The following is a 14,181-nucleotide window of genomic DNA, read 5'->3' on the forward strand; positions in this document are numbered from 1 at the left end:
CTAAAATACGTATTAAGGACTTCTTTGAATAAACAAATAAATAAAATGTTTTATTAATGTATAACTTATCGATAATTAAGACACAACCACTTATAAGTTTTTAATAAGTAACGTTTATAAAATGTATACTATTTCTTTAGTTATTTGTGATAACATTGATTTTATTATTAAAAGTATAAAGAAGGAACTAGAGACGGTAGCAATTTAATGGACACCGGTCCTAGGTAAACTGCAATGAGATAGTTCAATTACGCTTTCAAGTAATCCTTTCACGATCCTTTCATCTGTACAATGTGTTCACATTGTACAACTAAAATAGAAGACCAGTACAAGTATCATGTACTTATATTAATTAAAATGATTTATAGAGATTAACAAAAAAATTGTACACTTTGGACTTACTTTGTTATAAACGATTTAAAAAAACGTGAATATAATTCAATTTAATTAACAAAAAGGATTATGTTCCCCTTGTAACAGATATCTTTCTCTTGTCACGTAACATGGGCGTGGTATGCTTAATTTACAAGAAGGATCTAGTCGGCTTATGTTGACTACAATCTGCTGAACTTTCACAATAAAATGTCCTATTTGAGAACCTCCAACCGACTACAGTTACATTACTTAAGAAATGTTTTCGATCACTTAAAATTTTCAATTTAATCGAAGCAAACAAGTTATTTGCTAAAATGCTACCTCAAGTACAAGTATTATTAGCTTATATACGCTAAATAAAAATAATGAATAATGAGTATACATAAGTATTAAGTATATGAGTATACGTTTTACACAGTATCATTATTATTTACTATTAATATTCAATGAGTTTTATTTGATTTCTTTATAGTTTAAAACGAAGGATTTACTTGTCTTGCATATTCAAAGAACTTTTGATTACTTTATGCAAGTAATTAATTTAATGAAAAATTAATACCCTGTCGAAAATATATTTTAGTTGTGAATAGATGAAAGGCAAAAACAATTTATATTCATAGACATAAATGATGTATTAACATGAAGTTATTATAATATTATTGCAGACGTGCACAGAACAAAGAAAAATTCAAACGAGAAGTTATGAAAAACCCACAGTAAATATTAGTGACTATGAAAAATGTTTCCCTTTCTTTACTAGTTATTTTTTTATTATCTGTGATTTCCAATCTATCGACATGTGTAATATCCATCCGTAAAGAGATAAATTTGCATTTTGTTATTAGCTCTCAATTACTAAAACTGTAAAAATCTATTTAAAAAATTCTTTAACCATAAGAAAACTTCTATCGAAGGTAAATTTAAAGGTTTTTTTTATCTGTCAGTAAACTAAAACTTACCTACCTTTTCACACAAGTTTAAATAACGTATAATAGTAAATAGTGTCTCTACATTAACAAGGAAAGCATAAATGTGTTGAGGTAACATAAAATATACATCAAAATAAAAGAGAAAGCGTTAAGGGACAACGAGCGGAGCGGTATGTCTACACAAAGCCATGCAATATGCTTGCATGCGTGTTATCCTAGTACATACGCTCTGTCCAGTTGTGCAGCTTCGGCCTCCTTGAATCTGCAAGCAATTAAAAAATATGGAAAAGAAAGATAGAACGGAGGAAACAATTATTCTCACCTAAGCATTCGCAATAACGTTATAACTTAACATCCAACAAAACTGGTAAGAACATCATATTGAATTCTGGAAGAAAGAATCGTGAAGATTTAATAATACAAAAATCGCTATTTCAGCTTAAATTTGCAATATTATTCCAGATCAAAGACAAAACCGTACTATGTAATATTGTTTTACCATTTCGTTGGATATAAGTCTTAATGCGGGGTTCGGCTTCACATCAATATATATTGTGCTAGAGTAGTGTTTCGCAGGCTTTGTTGTGATATTGGGAAATATAGCGTGAAGAGTTAGGTCGCATCGACGTCCAGCCGCTCACTTTACTCGGGACTACCACAAGTACTCTCAGCATACACAAGACAACACAATTTAGGATTCATTCATCACATAGAACGCATGCTTACATCTCAATGTAGACTGTGTGAGTAAGCTCTACATAGATGTTAGTCGACACAACATTTATATGCAATATTTTATAACCAGCTTACTTTGTCCCTTTCCAAAGCGGTGTCTTGTAATGTAACCTGCTTGTTTTGGTGCGACGTGTAACTAAGTACAATTTCACTGTGTCTAAAATTGTGTACATCGTGATATTTTGTTATTCATAATTGGTAACATTTTTATAGTTATTAATTACTAATACGTTTTACAAAATCAAAGTGTATAAAAAGTAATATCAAATTTTCCGTAAAAAGATTAGAATGTAAATAAAAACGCAATAACATAAAAATGTAATCGTACATGATTTAACTAAATGTTAATTAAATTCAAATCGCAGTAAGTGATAATAATTCATTTTTAATTGTACACGTCATAGAACATTTTGTAATTTCTAATATTAAATCCATCTCGAATAACAAACGTTTGTCAGAATAATGATACGAACGATTCCAATATAATTTATTCTGGTGTATTCAAGAACATTCTACAATGTTGATTGTATTTACGTTTATTTGCAATTATTTTATACAGCAAAAGAGCATAATTAAAACATCACGTTACGATGAATCATTTAAAAGGCAATTAAAGAAGCTTTAATTGCTATGTTGTTTTTATTTATCAGACATAGTTATATAACAGAGTTAATAATGTAGAAAAGTATCTGAAATATTTATAACTTTAAATTACTAACTGTACAATTATTATAGAAACGTGATTGAATATTCAATAAATTTGTTTGAACAAGATGAAACGAAGTGTATATATTGATTCACTCTTCAACAACTGGTTAAGTTTTCGGCTTTATAATAATTCGCAAGGATAATAGTAGCTTTCAACTTACAATTTGGCAAGTTGGCAAGTTTCATACGAGTACTCATTATGTTACAGTAAACAGTGGAAACTCGATTAACTGAACTAATCGTTGTCGGATAATCCGAATGTACGTAGAAAAGCTGTTTTCAGTCATGTGGTTCTATGCTTAATGTTAGAGGTTACCTGCACGATTAGGGAAGAAAGTTATCCGTAGTATGAAAATTTTCGCAAATATAATTTTTCTGCTGTGCGTTAAATGTTCAACAATTACGTGAAAATTGTTCATATTGTTGAGGAATCGGAAAAGTTATACAAGCTTTTTGAAAGTTATACGAACTGATATTCTAACGCAATTCATTCGAAGTCATATAAAATTTAACAATTTTTAAAATCTAGTATGTCTTTATCAGCAGAATATAATCTTGTAAATTTAGGACCATGTTTTATATTACTATCCAATGTTTTTTAAGTAAATTAATGCAAGAAATTTTCCATGTTCTAGTAAGTAAAGCGTAGTAGTATTTATTTTAAAGTAAAATCAATAAGACAAAGTTAAATTTACATTAAAATCAATCGCTCTCTAATTTGGATAAGGACTTCTGAAAACTGAAGGTTTATTCATAAATGTTACTGTATACCTTTCATTGTTTTAGTTTTATAATTATAAAGTTAACGCAGTCTACGTAAACTACTATAAATATGAGTGAATTACACTGACTAAAACAATTTTGCAACGATGAACGATTTTAAGACATTTAATGCGTTGTAATTAATTTAGCTAATATCAAAAGAATACTACAATGTGACACAAGAAATATAAATCTTATTAACCAATAGTTTCCTTTGCCGAAACACTTGAATAAACAAATATAGTCAACCCTCTCGTCCATTTTGAAACAAAAAACAGACAGCAATGTTGTTGCTCCGTTACGAATAAAGTCTAGCGACTTTAAATTTTCCGTTGTTATAAGTGGCCAATTAGAAAATAAATAAGATTATTTTACCCGAAAGTTGTATTGATATTGAAAGATCACTATTGTTTTGTATATAATAAAACTGAACAGACAAAAAACACATGTATAAGAAATGTTTTGGACATAAGCATTTCCAATAAAGACTATTCATTTCATAATATGTATTGAATTTATTCACGTATGATTGCAGAGATGACTGACCTGACATTAACAAAAAGTAAGTAAAGTAAAAAATATATTTTATTGATCACGCCAATAAGAAAGTAAAATAAAATAAATATTTTGAAATAACTATTCTTTAACATCTAACATTTAGTAAAAAAATAACTTAAAATTGACTAAATAAAATTGGATAAACTGTCGCAGAATATCGAAGATAAAATGCATATTTAGTTTTATTTAACAAGTTATTTGCAAAAAAATTATTTGCTAAGTCGCTAAACAAACTTACGAGTAGTGTTTCCAACTGTTTTATTAACGAGAGCTTCCGATTTCAATTTTAATTTCGAAAAATCTTTATTTCATAACTTTCCAATGTATTTAGTTAAAAGCATAGTGCAGAGTATGTGTATAGTGGTATAGAGATGTCATAAATGCTCCGCTGCAGTGTCGACCGGTCACCAATTCAATAAGAATTCAAGAGCCGATTCGTGATCGTTCGTCGAGCTTTTACTGCGGAAAGTTTATTTAAAATTATACATTTAATTTTAAAACTTATTTATCCAAATATTTCTTTATTATACAGTTCTGATGTATATAAACGAAAACGTGATTCATTTATATTCTTTGAAAGCAATAGACAATTGGTTATTTCCGCTAAAATTTTCCGTGCTACACGTATTATGACACAATATCATTTAAAAGTATCAAATTACTTGCAGGTTTTTTGTTGAATGTTAATCATAAAACGGTTGCTGAAAATGTGTCAGGTTTATTTAATATTTTGATAAGATGTCAACTTACAAGTTTATTTGTTAAGATTATCATGAGTCATGAATAAATTGTACGTTTCAATAGAACATTTTGGTTCTAAATCTCGCTGCGCACTTACCTTTCGCTGGCGATGGAACTATTCCTGGACATTGACTTTGGCGACATCTCGAAGTCCGAGTCAGATCGGTAGAGGAAGGACTCTCGGCGCTGCGGCATCGCCTGCAGCACCAAGGCGGCGGAGGGGGAGCCCCCCTCCAGCGGGGAGCGCGCACCCCCCGCGCCACCCGCCGCCCCGCCATTCTCGACGTCGAAGCTGGAACAAAACACAAAGGAATTAATCATATGGCATGAAACCGTTTGAACCATTACCTGTGAGGATACTTCAAGAAGAGATGTTAGTTTAAGAAGAGAGGATACTCCTTTCGTATATAATCCAGTACTTCATCAGCGGTATATTTTAAGTTAGGCCGACCTTATGTTATATTTAATTCATATTTATAAGTACAGTAGATTCAAAGAATATTCAAAAGTAGGTCAGTCATAACTAATAGGACTTGCTCGTAACAATTGATAACAACTTAAGTTAAAAAAAAAACTTATGACAAGCTTTCGCAAGTTGCGTTACATTTAGTTTTCAGTAGCTGAAAGTCGAAACAGTTTGATATCATTTTTCATCGAAAATAAAGGAATATTCGTTCTATTTATTTATAAAAAAAAATCTTACTAATATTATAAATGCGAAAGTTTAGATGTATGTTAGTTAGAAGGTATCTCTAGAACGGCTCAAATTTGGCATAGATGTAGAACATAGTTCAATTTATTCATATTATGCATAATCGTAATAAGGACACTGAGAATTATTTCGACTTTAAATATACATATTTCTTTATGAAAGTTATTTTTAATTGTATGTTAACTTCAATGTTTTTAGATGTAAACACAAAGAAGTTTCGTAACAGATAATAGTTTATTACAGAAACAATATTATTGATATCGATGGATAAGTATCGGTATACTTTATCTTTTGCTACTGTATTTAAGTGATTTTTACTTCTTTTGTACTTCGATCATAAACTTTAATTATTTAATAAGACCCTACTTATAACTTTATTACCTATTTACTTATTTTTAATTATTTTATCATCAGCAATAAAGATTTGTCAGCACATACATACTTAGAATTTGTGAACGTTAATTAATTACCTTACATATAAAAATATTTATACCACATAAAATAATAAAATTTTATAGAAGTCTCTTAATATATTTTTAAAGCTATTCATTTTATTTTAAAAACCAATTAAAATCAAATGTTTCCATGTGAAGATGTCAGCGACATCTATTTTCCTGAACACATTAATATCAGTCTCACAAATCCGTGAAACGTTTCAACCAGAACTTAGCGTTCGTTATTGCCACAAGAGGTCGCTATTTCAAAGTATTTTGTAAAAGCATTTGGATAATAATAATTTGTATTGTAATAATAATTGTTAATTAATTTATGTATTATTAATTATTAATATTATATATTACAATAATATACATTATAATTTATTGGGTTGTAGACAATAAAACTTAGCAACCCCCATAAATATGTTAGGCGATATCGATTTTAAATATAAATAGCTGAAATACAGGGTGGAAGTTCTAAGTCACCTCCAAATAAATGAAACCCGATATTGATTTGTCACTCTTGGTAAAGTTCAATCGAATTATTTGCTCGCATTTTAAAAACAGTCAATGTTTAAGGCTCTAGAAGGCAACCTTACTTACAAACATATAAATTTACACGCCAGAAACCATCATCATCAGCTCACTATACGTCTCTATTTAGGGGCTCGGAGCCTACCTCAAGTTAGGGGTGACTAGACCATAGTCAACCGCGCTGGCCAAGTGCGGGTTGGTTGACTTCACACATATATCATTGAATTTTTTCTCAGATTTATGCAGGTTGCATCACGATGTTTTCCTTCATTGTAGGAACGTCGGATAAATGTACATATGTAAATCGAAAATCGAAAAACACATTGGTACATGGCGGGCTTCGAACCCAGGACCTGCAGATTGCAAGTCAAGTGCTTAACCCTTTAGCCACCGACGTCGACGACGTACGAGAAACCATAAACTTCCGTTAATCTGATATTATTTGCAATTAAATAGGTTAGTGTACACTAATGAATCAGCAATCTAAAGATGTCTGCATGGTTTAACAAAGAAAGCCGTATTTCGGGCGAGAGGATGCGACATAATCCGATAATAGTATTAGAGACCAGCGGATGGATTGACTTCGATTGAATTCCACTATCTCTCTGAAGGCGCGAGGAACAATTACTACACCAAGATGGGATTAACGATATCTTTAGATACTTTGTTAACGAACGTATAAATTAGAAATGTAGAAATAGTAGAAAAGATTTACAATTACATTTTGGCATATCAAGAGGGAGATTTCAATTTAAAACTAAAAGAATTTATGTAAGTATGTCGTTATATCAAATATTATATTGCAATATAGCAATGTATTGTTACAGTTACTAAGCATCTTCTATTCAACTATATATTGTAAGCCTTAAAAGTCTTATCACATTTTACAAGCTTTTATCTAGTTTCACCTGTCCCGATGTTTGTCATCAAAACTTGCCAAATAAATTTGATGAATTTCCCGGTTTCTGATTGTACTGAAATTGAGCATACGAGTATATGTGTAAATCGCGTGACATTTTAATGTTAAGATGACATGATATTGATCTGATGATGGTGCTGGAAGGTGGCAATAGGAACTTCGCTATGAAACATCCCAACCCACATCATCGAGTTTGCATTCTTTTGAATAGTTTGGCCGAATTGTCTTAAACATCTTTTTTAATTATTTTAATCAATTAACGAAAATTTTTTAATTTTTTTTTTATTTTATTTATTATTAGGATTTAATTAATAAACTTAAAGTGAAAAAAGGGAAATGAGTCTAATACTTTTTAGAATGACTCATCGCATAATACCTAGCTGCTTTAGCTACCATTCAATTATCATGGAATAATTTAAATAAATGGTGAAGAAAGATTTCGAAAGCAACTTTTAAAGAAAATAATTAAAAGCTTGTCTTAGTTGACAACCAAAAAGTTGTTCCAGTTAACTAGGTATTTGCTGTTATTAAAAGAAACTGTATTTTCCTCTTGTACATTGCAAAAAGCAATAAAGTTACAGACATATAAGTATTGTTAAAAATCGAACGAGCTTTTACTATTCTGTAAAATATCGAGTCAAAAGTAAATAAAACTGTGCCAAGAATTAACTTCGATCTTTTCGGTTTGGAAACTTTATGTTAAATAAGTAAAATGCTATTGAAGAAATTCAAAAAGATAATTTTGAAATGCGCAAAAAGTCTAGAGACAATGCTCGGCATCTTATGAATGAAAATCTTTAATTTATGCGCCCAGCATGTAATAGGAAGTGATTTAAGTACGTTTTCATTTTGTTGGCAAACGAGCAATCGGCCATTTGGATTCGCCGAAATAGAGAAGCGACCGCTGCCCATGGACATCTGCAATTGCAGATTGGTGATGCAAAGAAAGAAGATATTTCCCCCTCCTATGCCATTCCTCTTCCCGTCACTTCCTTACAAGAAGAGAAAGGAAGAAGAGAGAAGAGGAAGGGAACATGGACTAAAATTAGGCCTCTGTCGCTCAAACTCAAAATACGAAACGTGGAATTGCTTTAACTTTAAACCTGTCTTCTGCGTGGGTTCATGCAAGCAACTAAACGTTACTGTTTCTCATAGTGTCTATTTATTAGGTTTAATATTCGTATATTTATGTGACAATACTAACCAAAAAGTTATGGCTTTAAATACGCTGAATGGAGATTTACTGTTGTGTACGTAGGCAGCGCCTATGCTGAGATTGCCAATCGGACTGCCAAGCGATTTGGTGACGTTCAATATAATCTTTACACAGATTTTAAGTACTTTTTGTGTTTTAATTATTTAGGCATGTAATATTTCGTTAAAGTCATTACTACTTATATTAATTAATATTTATAAATACGAAAGTTTAGATGGACGGAACGGTTTAACGGATCTCGGTGAAATTTGGCATAGATGTAGAACACAATCATAAATAATAGTAGTATGTAAGAATTCATATACGTATGTTGAACAGTATATATGTACTTATGACGACTTGTACACACATGTAGTTATTACCCACTAAACATCCTCTCTTTATGGTGTGGTCAGCTGTAAGAGAAATCTTTTAGAGTTAAGCTCTCCAGTACGTCACCGTATTTCTAATGTAATGTCACAAAAATACTATGAGTACAAACTTTAAATAAATAAAAAATAAAATAATCTTGATGAACACATAGTCTCCTAATTAAGTTTTTTTTTTAATTTCGCCCGGATGGAGTCGCGGACAAAAGCTAGTAGTTAGATAATAAATGTTTCCGGAGTGATTGAGAAATGAGCATAACGCATCCATCTCTTCTATTTTAGCGCGCCCTCGTGATACGCCTACCGCTTTTAAATCTGTATTAATCTGTCGACGAGTTTGTTACTCTGGTATGCTCATTATATCAATGTGATAAATATAATTGTTTAACAGTATCAACATACGAGATACTTGTAAATGTGTCATTATGAAAAAGTCGTAGTAGTATGGAGTGTTAAGAAAATGTCTCAAGAAAATTCATAAAGTTAACAATTATGTTGTTTCTTGATGTTGTCAATTCACCACTAGATATACCACTGGATACTGATAACAAGTTGAATTAAGATTTTCTTGATGTGATTTCTATGTACCTGCCAGTAGTCCGTCTTCTTGCGGACACGGGCGGCCTCCTCAATGGTCGCCGCGACGACCCACGTGCACTCCATCGTCTTGGAGCCTCACTCCACCTGCATAGTCCACCCAATGCTCCAAGTCAGACCACCACTCCAGTCAGAACACGATAGTTTCATCGCACCGTCCATATTGCAAATGTAAACGTATTACGCATAAGTTTATATCCGTAACAAATGCTTAATAATTGAACGATCGCAGTTAAGATAAGAATAAAACGAAAACAACTCTGTTATCTTTTACAGTAAGCCGATCGGATTCCACGCGTGTTTTTTTATCAACATTCATAAATCAGTTGGCATTATTTGTATTAACATACGTTTACTTTGCCACTTCTTGGCTTTCGTACACGAGTGTTGTATATAGCCAGACGGCAAGGCGACATCCGGTCGCCGGCCTTTAACGAATAATGGCGGGTTTTCAGGGGGCGTGATACTGAGGTCGGCCGACGATCACAGACATACTTGCACCAGGCACTGAATTAAAGACACGATGTTATCCTCGTTGAATGTGGATGGGTACTAAGGTAGACCGAAAAAAGAAGAGATGAATTGGTCGAAAGAGACAATGCGTAAGATGGAAGTGAGTTCAGCGAGCCTAGCTCGGATATTTGTGACAATCGTCATCATATCGGTAATGACAAAATTTGTAGTACAATTTGTATAGCGCTCCTATCGGCCCTAAAGTACACTAATCTCATACTAATTTTGACATCATAATTGACGATGTTCGTTGTTCGAATTTAGTTGAAAAAAAAAATCTTACATTTATTTACTGTGACTTACGTTAGTTCATTAAAAATATTGGTCTTGGTTTATTAAATTCTATAAGCGGTCGTTGGAATTTTTACGTGACTCTTTTAAGTGAGATTTTGTAACTAACTGTATATTTATACCTAACATGTTGATAAACTATGATGTACGAGTAAATCTATTGAAAGTACTCAAATATGATACTCGACATTAAAAGATTATCTGATAAGATTGTGACAATTGCTGGCGTAACGTTGCTATGGGAATTATGAATATTGATAAATTGATTTGTCATCGATTACAATAATTATCTATAGCCCCGATCAAATTATATTTACAGCATTTAAACAAATATGCAGCTTCTGTGTAATTTCTAATTGATATTACGAATAATAAATTCTATAGATATAAAACTTAAAATAAAAGACGAAAACTCGATTTCAGTTTATAACAAAGTTGTCCCATTAAGTTTGGGTACCCGATGATGCTTATTATTATTTTCATCATCAACCTGACCTTTTCTCTAAGGAGGTTCTACAGAGTATGTACCACTCTTTTGATATATCTTTATCAGTCTGTTGATTCTGTATTATATATTAATAATGCGAATTAAACATCCTTAAGTTAATCAAATTAAAGCAACATTGCTTTATCAATATGAATTTCTTTTAGCATAATATGTTACATAATATGTAGTAATTAGCTATCTTAATTGTCATTGATTCTTTTAATCGGTTTATAAACTGTGAGGTGTTTTTGTGCGAAATTTGCGTTGCATTTTTTAACTTTGAATGCGTTGGATATTATTACTACACTTTTAATTTAAAATGATACGAATGTATTTTTTGTATTTGTATTGCAGCAAAGCAAGATACAAGGGAAAGTTGCCTTGTTTTTATTACGTTGCACCTTTTATTGATGTCGTTAAACTTTGACGTCGTTAAAATGTTGAATAAAGATGCAAATTCTAGAACATTTGTAAAAATTCTTTCAGTATTTTTGGTTGCTTTTTGTGACTTCATTACATATTTTTATGTTCCTAAAACAACATTAATTTAAGCTAATTATTAAAAAAGAAAATTGTGACCGTATAGAAAAAAATAAAATTAAGCGTCAAAGTTAAAGCGTTCAAGTTAACAATGAATGTATTATTATCAATAAAATCGTATCCAATAAAGTCTATCGATAAGAATGGATTCGTTCAACCTGTACATTGTGATTGGTCAATTAAATCCCATACTGAGCTGACTTCAGGCTCGGTTAGACTCGAAATGTTCTGTTGAAAGGAATACGTCGCATCTACGAAGCCTCGCTACATACCTGTGGTTAAATCTTTCAATATCTTTGTTGATATTTATTGTGCACGAAGTTCATTTTAAATCGTTTCATATACCTACCACCTAACCTCGTTCCGAAATATGTATTTGTAGATCGCATTTGTAATATTTTATCCTCATCTCTCCACGAAGACGTCAAATAAAGCTTAAAACCTTTTGGCGGACGTATTAATTATTAACATAACATGTGCATTATAATATCACATGATTTTATGAGTGAAACTATATATGCGTTGGTTAATTAATATTATAATGTACTAATATACCGCGCATGCACTTAGTGTCCAGCTTTTATCATTAATAATACATATATACGTCTACTGGCACTTGCAAAGTGTATGCGATGTTTACTACCTATATAATTATCGTTTGCATAACTTGTGTGTTATTTATAGTGGTCGTTGACCTTTAGTCGTTTTTTTTTTGCGAGGATAGTTACGTAAATAGGGCCCTAACGTGGGAACGGTTCTCGATAGTTCAAGATTATATTGCCTCAACACAGCTATCGTGTCGAGGTACATGACAGTATTGTGGCGGCCTTCAATAATCATCAACGTCATTATATCATTACTCGCGACTAGATAAAAATTAATTGCCGTAGATTTCTTACTCGTTTGCGAATGCTTTATAGAATTTAAAATTTTCAATCTTGTTGACTGATTTCGACTCTAACTATATATGATACGAGGATCTCCTATGAGGGATTTAGCATTGTTCGCAGCAAAGTTTTAGTTCCAATATACTAGCAAAAAAGCAGGGCTAATAAGTAAGTTTTAAATTTGCAAAACTTTTTGCATTCCAATAGACAAATAATAAAAATAAGATTTTGCTAGATATTAGAATATTACTAACTTCCATGTATCAATTTGCGTAACGATTCTGACAAAAATGTTATCATTATAAGACACTCCGTGTGACCCCATTTTTAATTTAAACGACCGAAACAAACGTCGCTTGTCGCTTCAAAAGCGGCAAGCGAACTTGGTTCGTGGACCTTTTGGAGTGATCTCCGCTACTGGTCTGACTGGAGCTGGTGGTGGTGGTACTAAGTGTGGACAGGTCGCTGGAGGCGCGCGCGGAGCGCAGCCGCGGCAGCACCGGTGCCTCTTCCGCGTCGACGTCGCCCTCGCCGTCGGGCGTGGTCCCTAGATCGCAGGACCAGCCGAGCGCACGCGCCGCCGACCACACCGCAAACACCAGGCTCAGCATGGTGCGGCTAGCGCAGTGCCGGCCGCCGCGCGCCTCTACCAGCCGCCCCACACGCTCCGCACACTCCGCACGCTCGCACATGCATCACAGTCCACCGTGCACGTGCAGCGCGCGTCCGCCTCGCCGCGCACACGACCACTACTGCACTCGCCTCGACACGCGGCCCGCTCGCACTCCGTACGATGTTATCGTCATATCTTCACTTCACTGCTAATCAACGGTTTTATAAAAATCTGTTTATATAATTATTCTCACGAAACCATCCAGTCGTCTATCGCGTTCACTCATTGTTTATAATACGACGGGCGCGGTGTCGTGCGGCAGGCGGCGGAGGTATGGTGGGGCACGCCGACGCGTGTTGATGTTATTTGTGTTCGTCGCGGTCGCGGCACGGGTTCGCGTTCGCGGAGATAGTCCGTGACGCGGCACTGTTGACGTTCGCGCGGCGCGGGGAACATGAGCGCCGACGTCACTCAGCGCGCCGCCCGGCTCACCCGCGCCGCCACTCGGCAAAAGGGCACCTTCTATATTTGTAAGCGAACTGCGATCACATCACTGTCAGCATGTAATGCCGGTGCGTAGTTTATGTCGGCGAGGCGGCACTTGTTGCACGCGAGGCGGGTGTCTGGGCGCGCAGGCTGTGGGGTCGGCGAATCGATTACGAGGAAACGTGCACGGAAGTGCGTGCCGAGGCGTTCGGCCGCCGCGAGATCGCGTTAAGGCCGTTTCAGCCGGGAGCGGCGTGACGGAGCATCCTGCGGCTGCCCGGCGGCCATGTTGGCCGCCATCTTGCCGGGGGTCGCACGGGGCGACCCGCATGCGTACGGCGCCACGCAGACTCAGGGTGGAAAGGACGCAAGTCGCGCTGACGGGCGAGCGCGAGCAGGGCTTTGCTCCCCTCTCTCAAGGACCAAAACGAAGGGCCACCACGGTGCGTTCGTTTGTAGGTCACGCGAAAGCCTCCCATGACTGAACTGAAGCTTGCTACGAATCACCAAGACTACTTTCAGTTTAATAAATTTAGGTTAAGGAATATTAATGTGTTAATATTATGAATAACGTACACATTACTATTTTGGAGTGGAGGGGTCAATCAAATCATCGTCACTCCTTAACTTACTTGAAATACTTGATTTTAACAGTCGAAAACCCACGTGTACTTAGTTAAAGTTTTTTATCAATATTCAACATTCATTACTATGGCAAAGTAATGAATGTTGAATATTAATTACTCCTGGACAATACAAAAAGAAAATAATCA

General features: G+C 34.3%; 1 protein-coding gene across 4 annotated transcripts in view; it reads right to left on the minus strand.

Moving 5' to 3' along the window:
* Nucleotides 1–14,181, minus strand: part of LOC106714941 (cAMP-specific 3',5'-cyclic phosphodiesterase) — a 90,406-nt gene that overhangs the window by 54,833 nt on the left and 21,392 nt on the right. The window contains exons 1-4 of one of the 4 annotated variants that reach the window (XM_014508069.2): nucleotides 12,706–14,039; nucleotides 9,583–9,678; nucleotides 4,906–5,100; nucleotides 1,531–1,566 (exon numbers count right to left, since the gene is read on the minus strand). In XM_014508069.2, coding sequence (XP_014363555.2) covers nucleotides 1,531–1,566; nucleotides 4,906–5,100; nucleotides 9,583–9,678; nucleotides 12,706–13,001 — 623 coding nt within the window. In that variant the 5' untranslated portion in view covers nucleotides 13,002–14,039. Of the gene's footprint in view, nucleotides 1–1,530; nucleotides 1,567–4,905; nucleotides 5,101–9,582; nucleotides 9,679–12,705; nucleotides 14,040–14,181 lie in introns of those variants that run through there. The other 3 variants (XM_045678219.1, XM_014508067.2, XM_014508068.2) reach the window with 3 other exon arrangements.

The sequence above is a fragment of the Papilio machaon genome, chromosome 6, assembly GCF_912999745.1.
Source record: "Papilio machaon chromosome 6, ilPapMach1.1, whole genome shotgun sequence".
NCBI lineage: Eukaryota > Metazoa > Arthropoda > Insecta > Lepidoptera > Papilionidae > Papilio > Papilio machaon.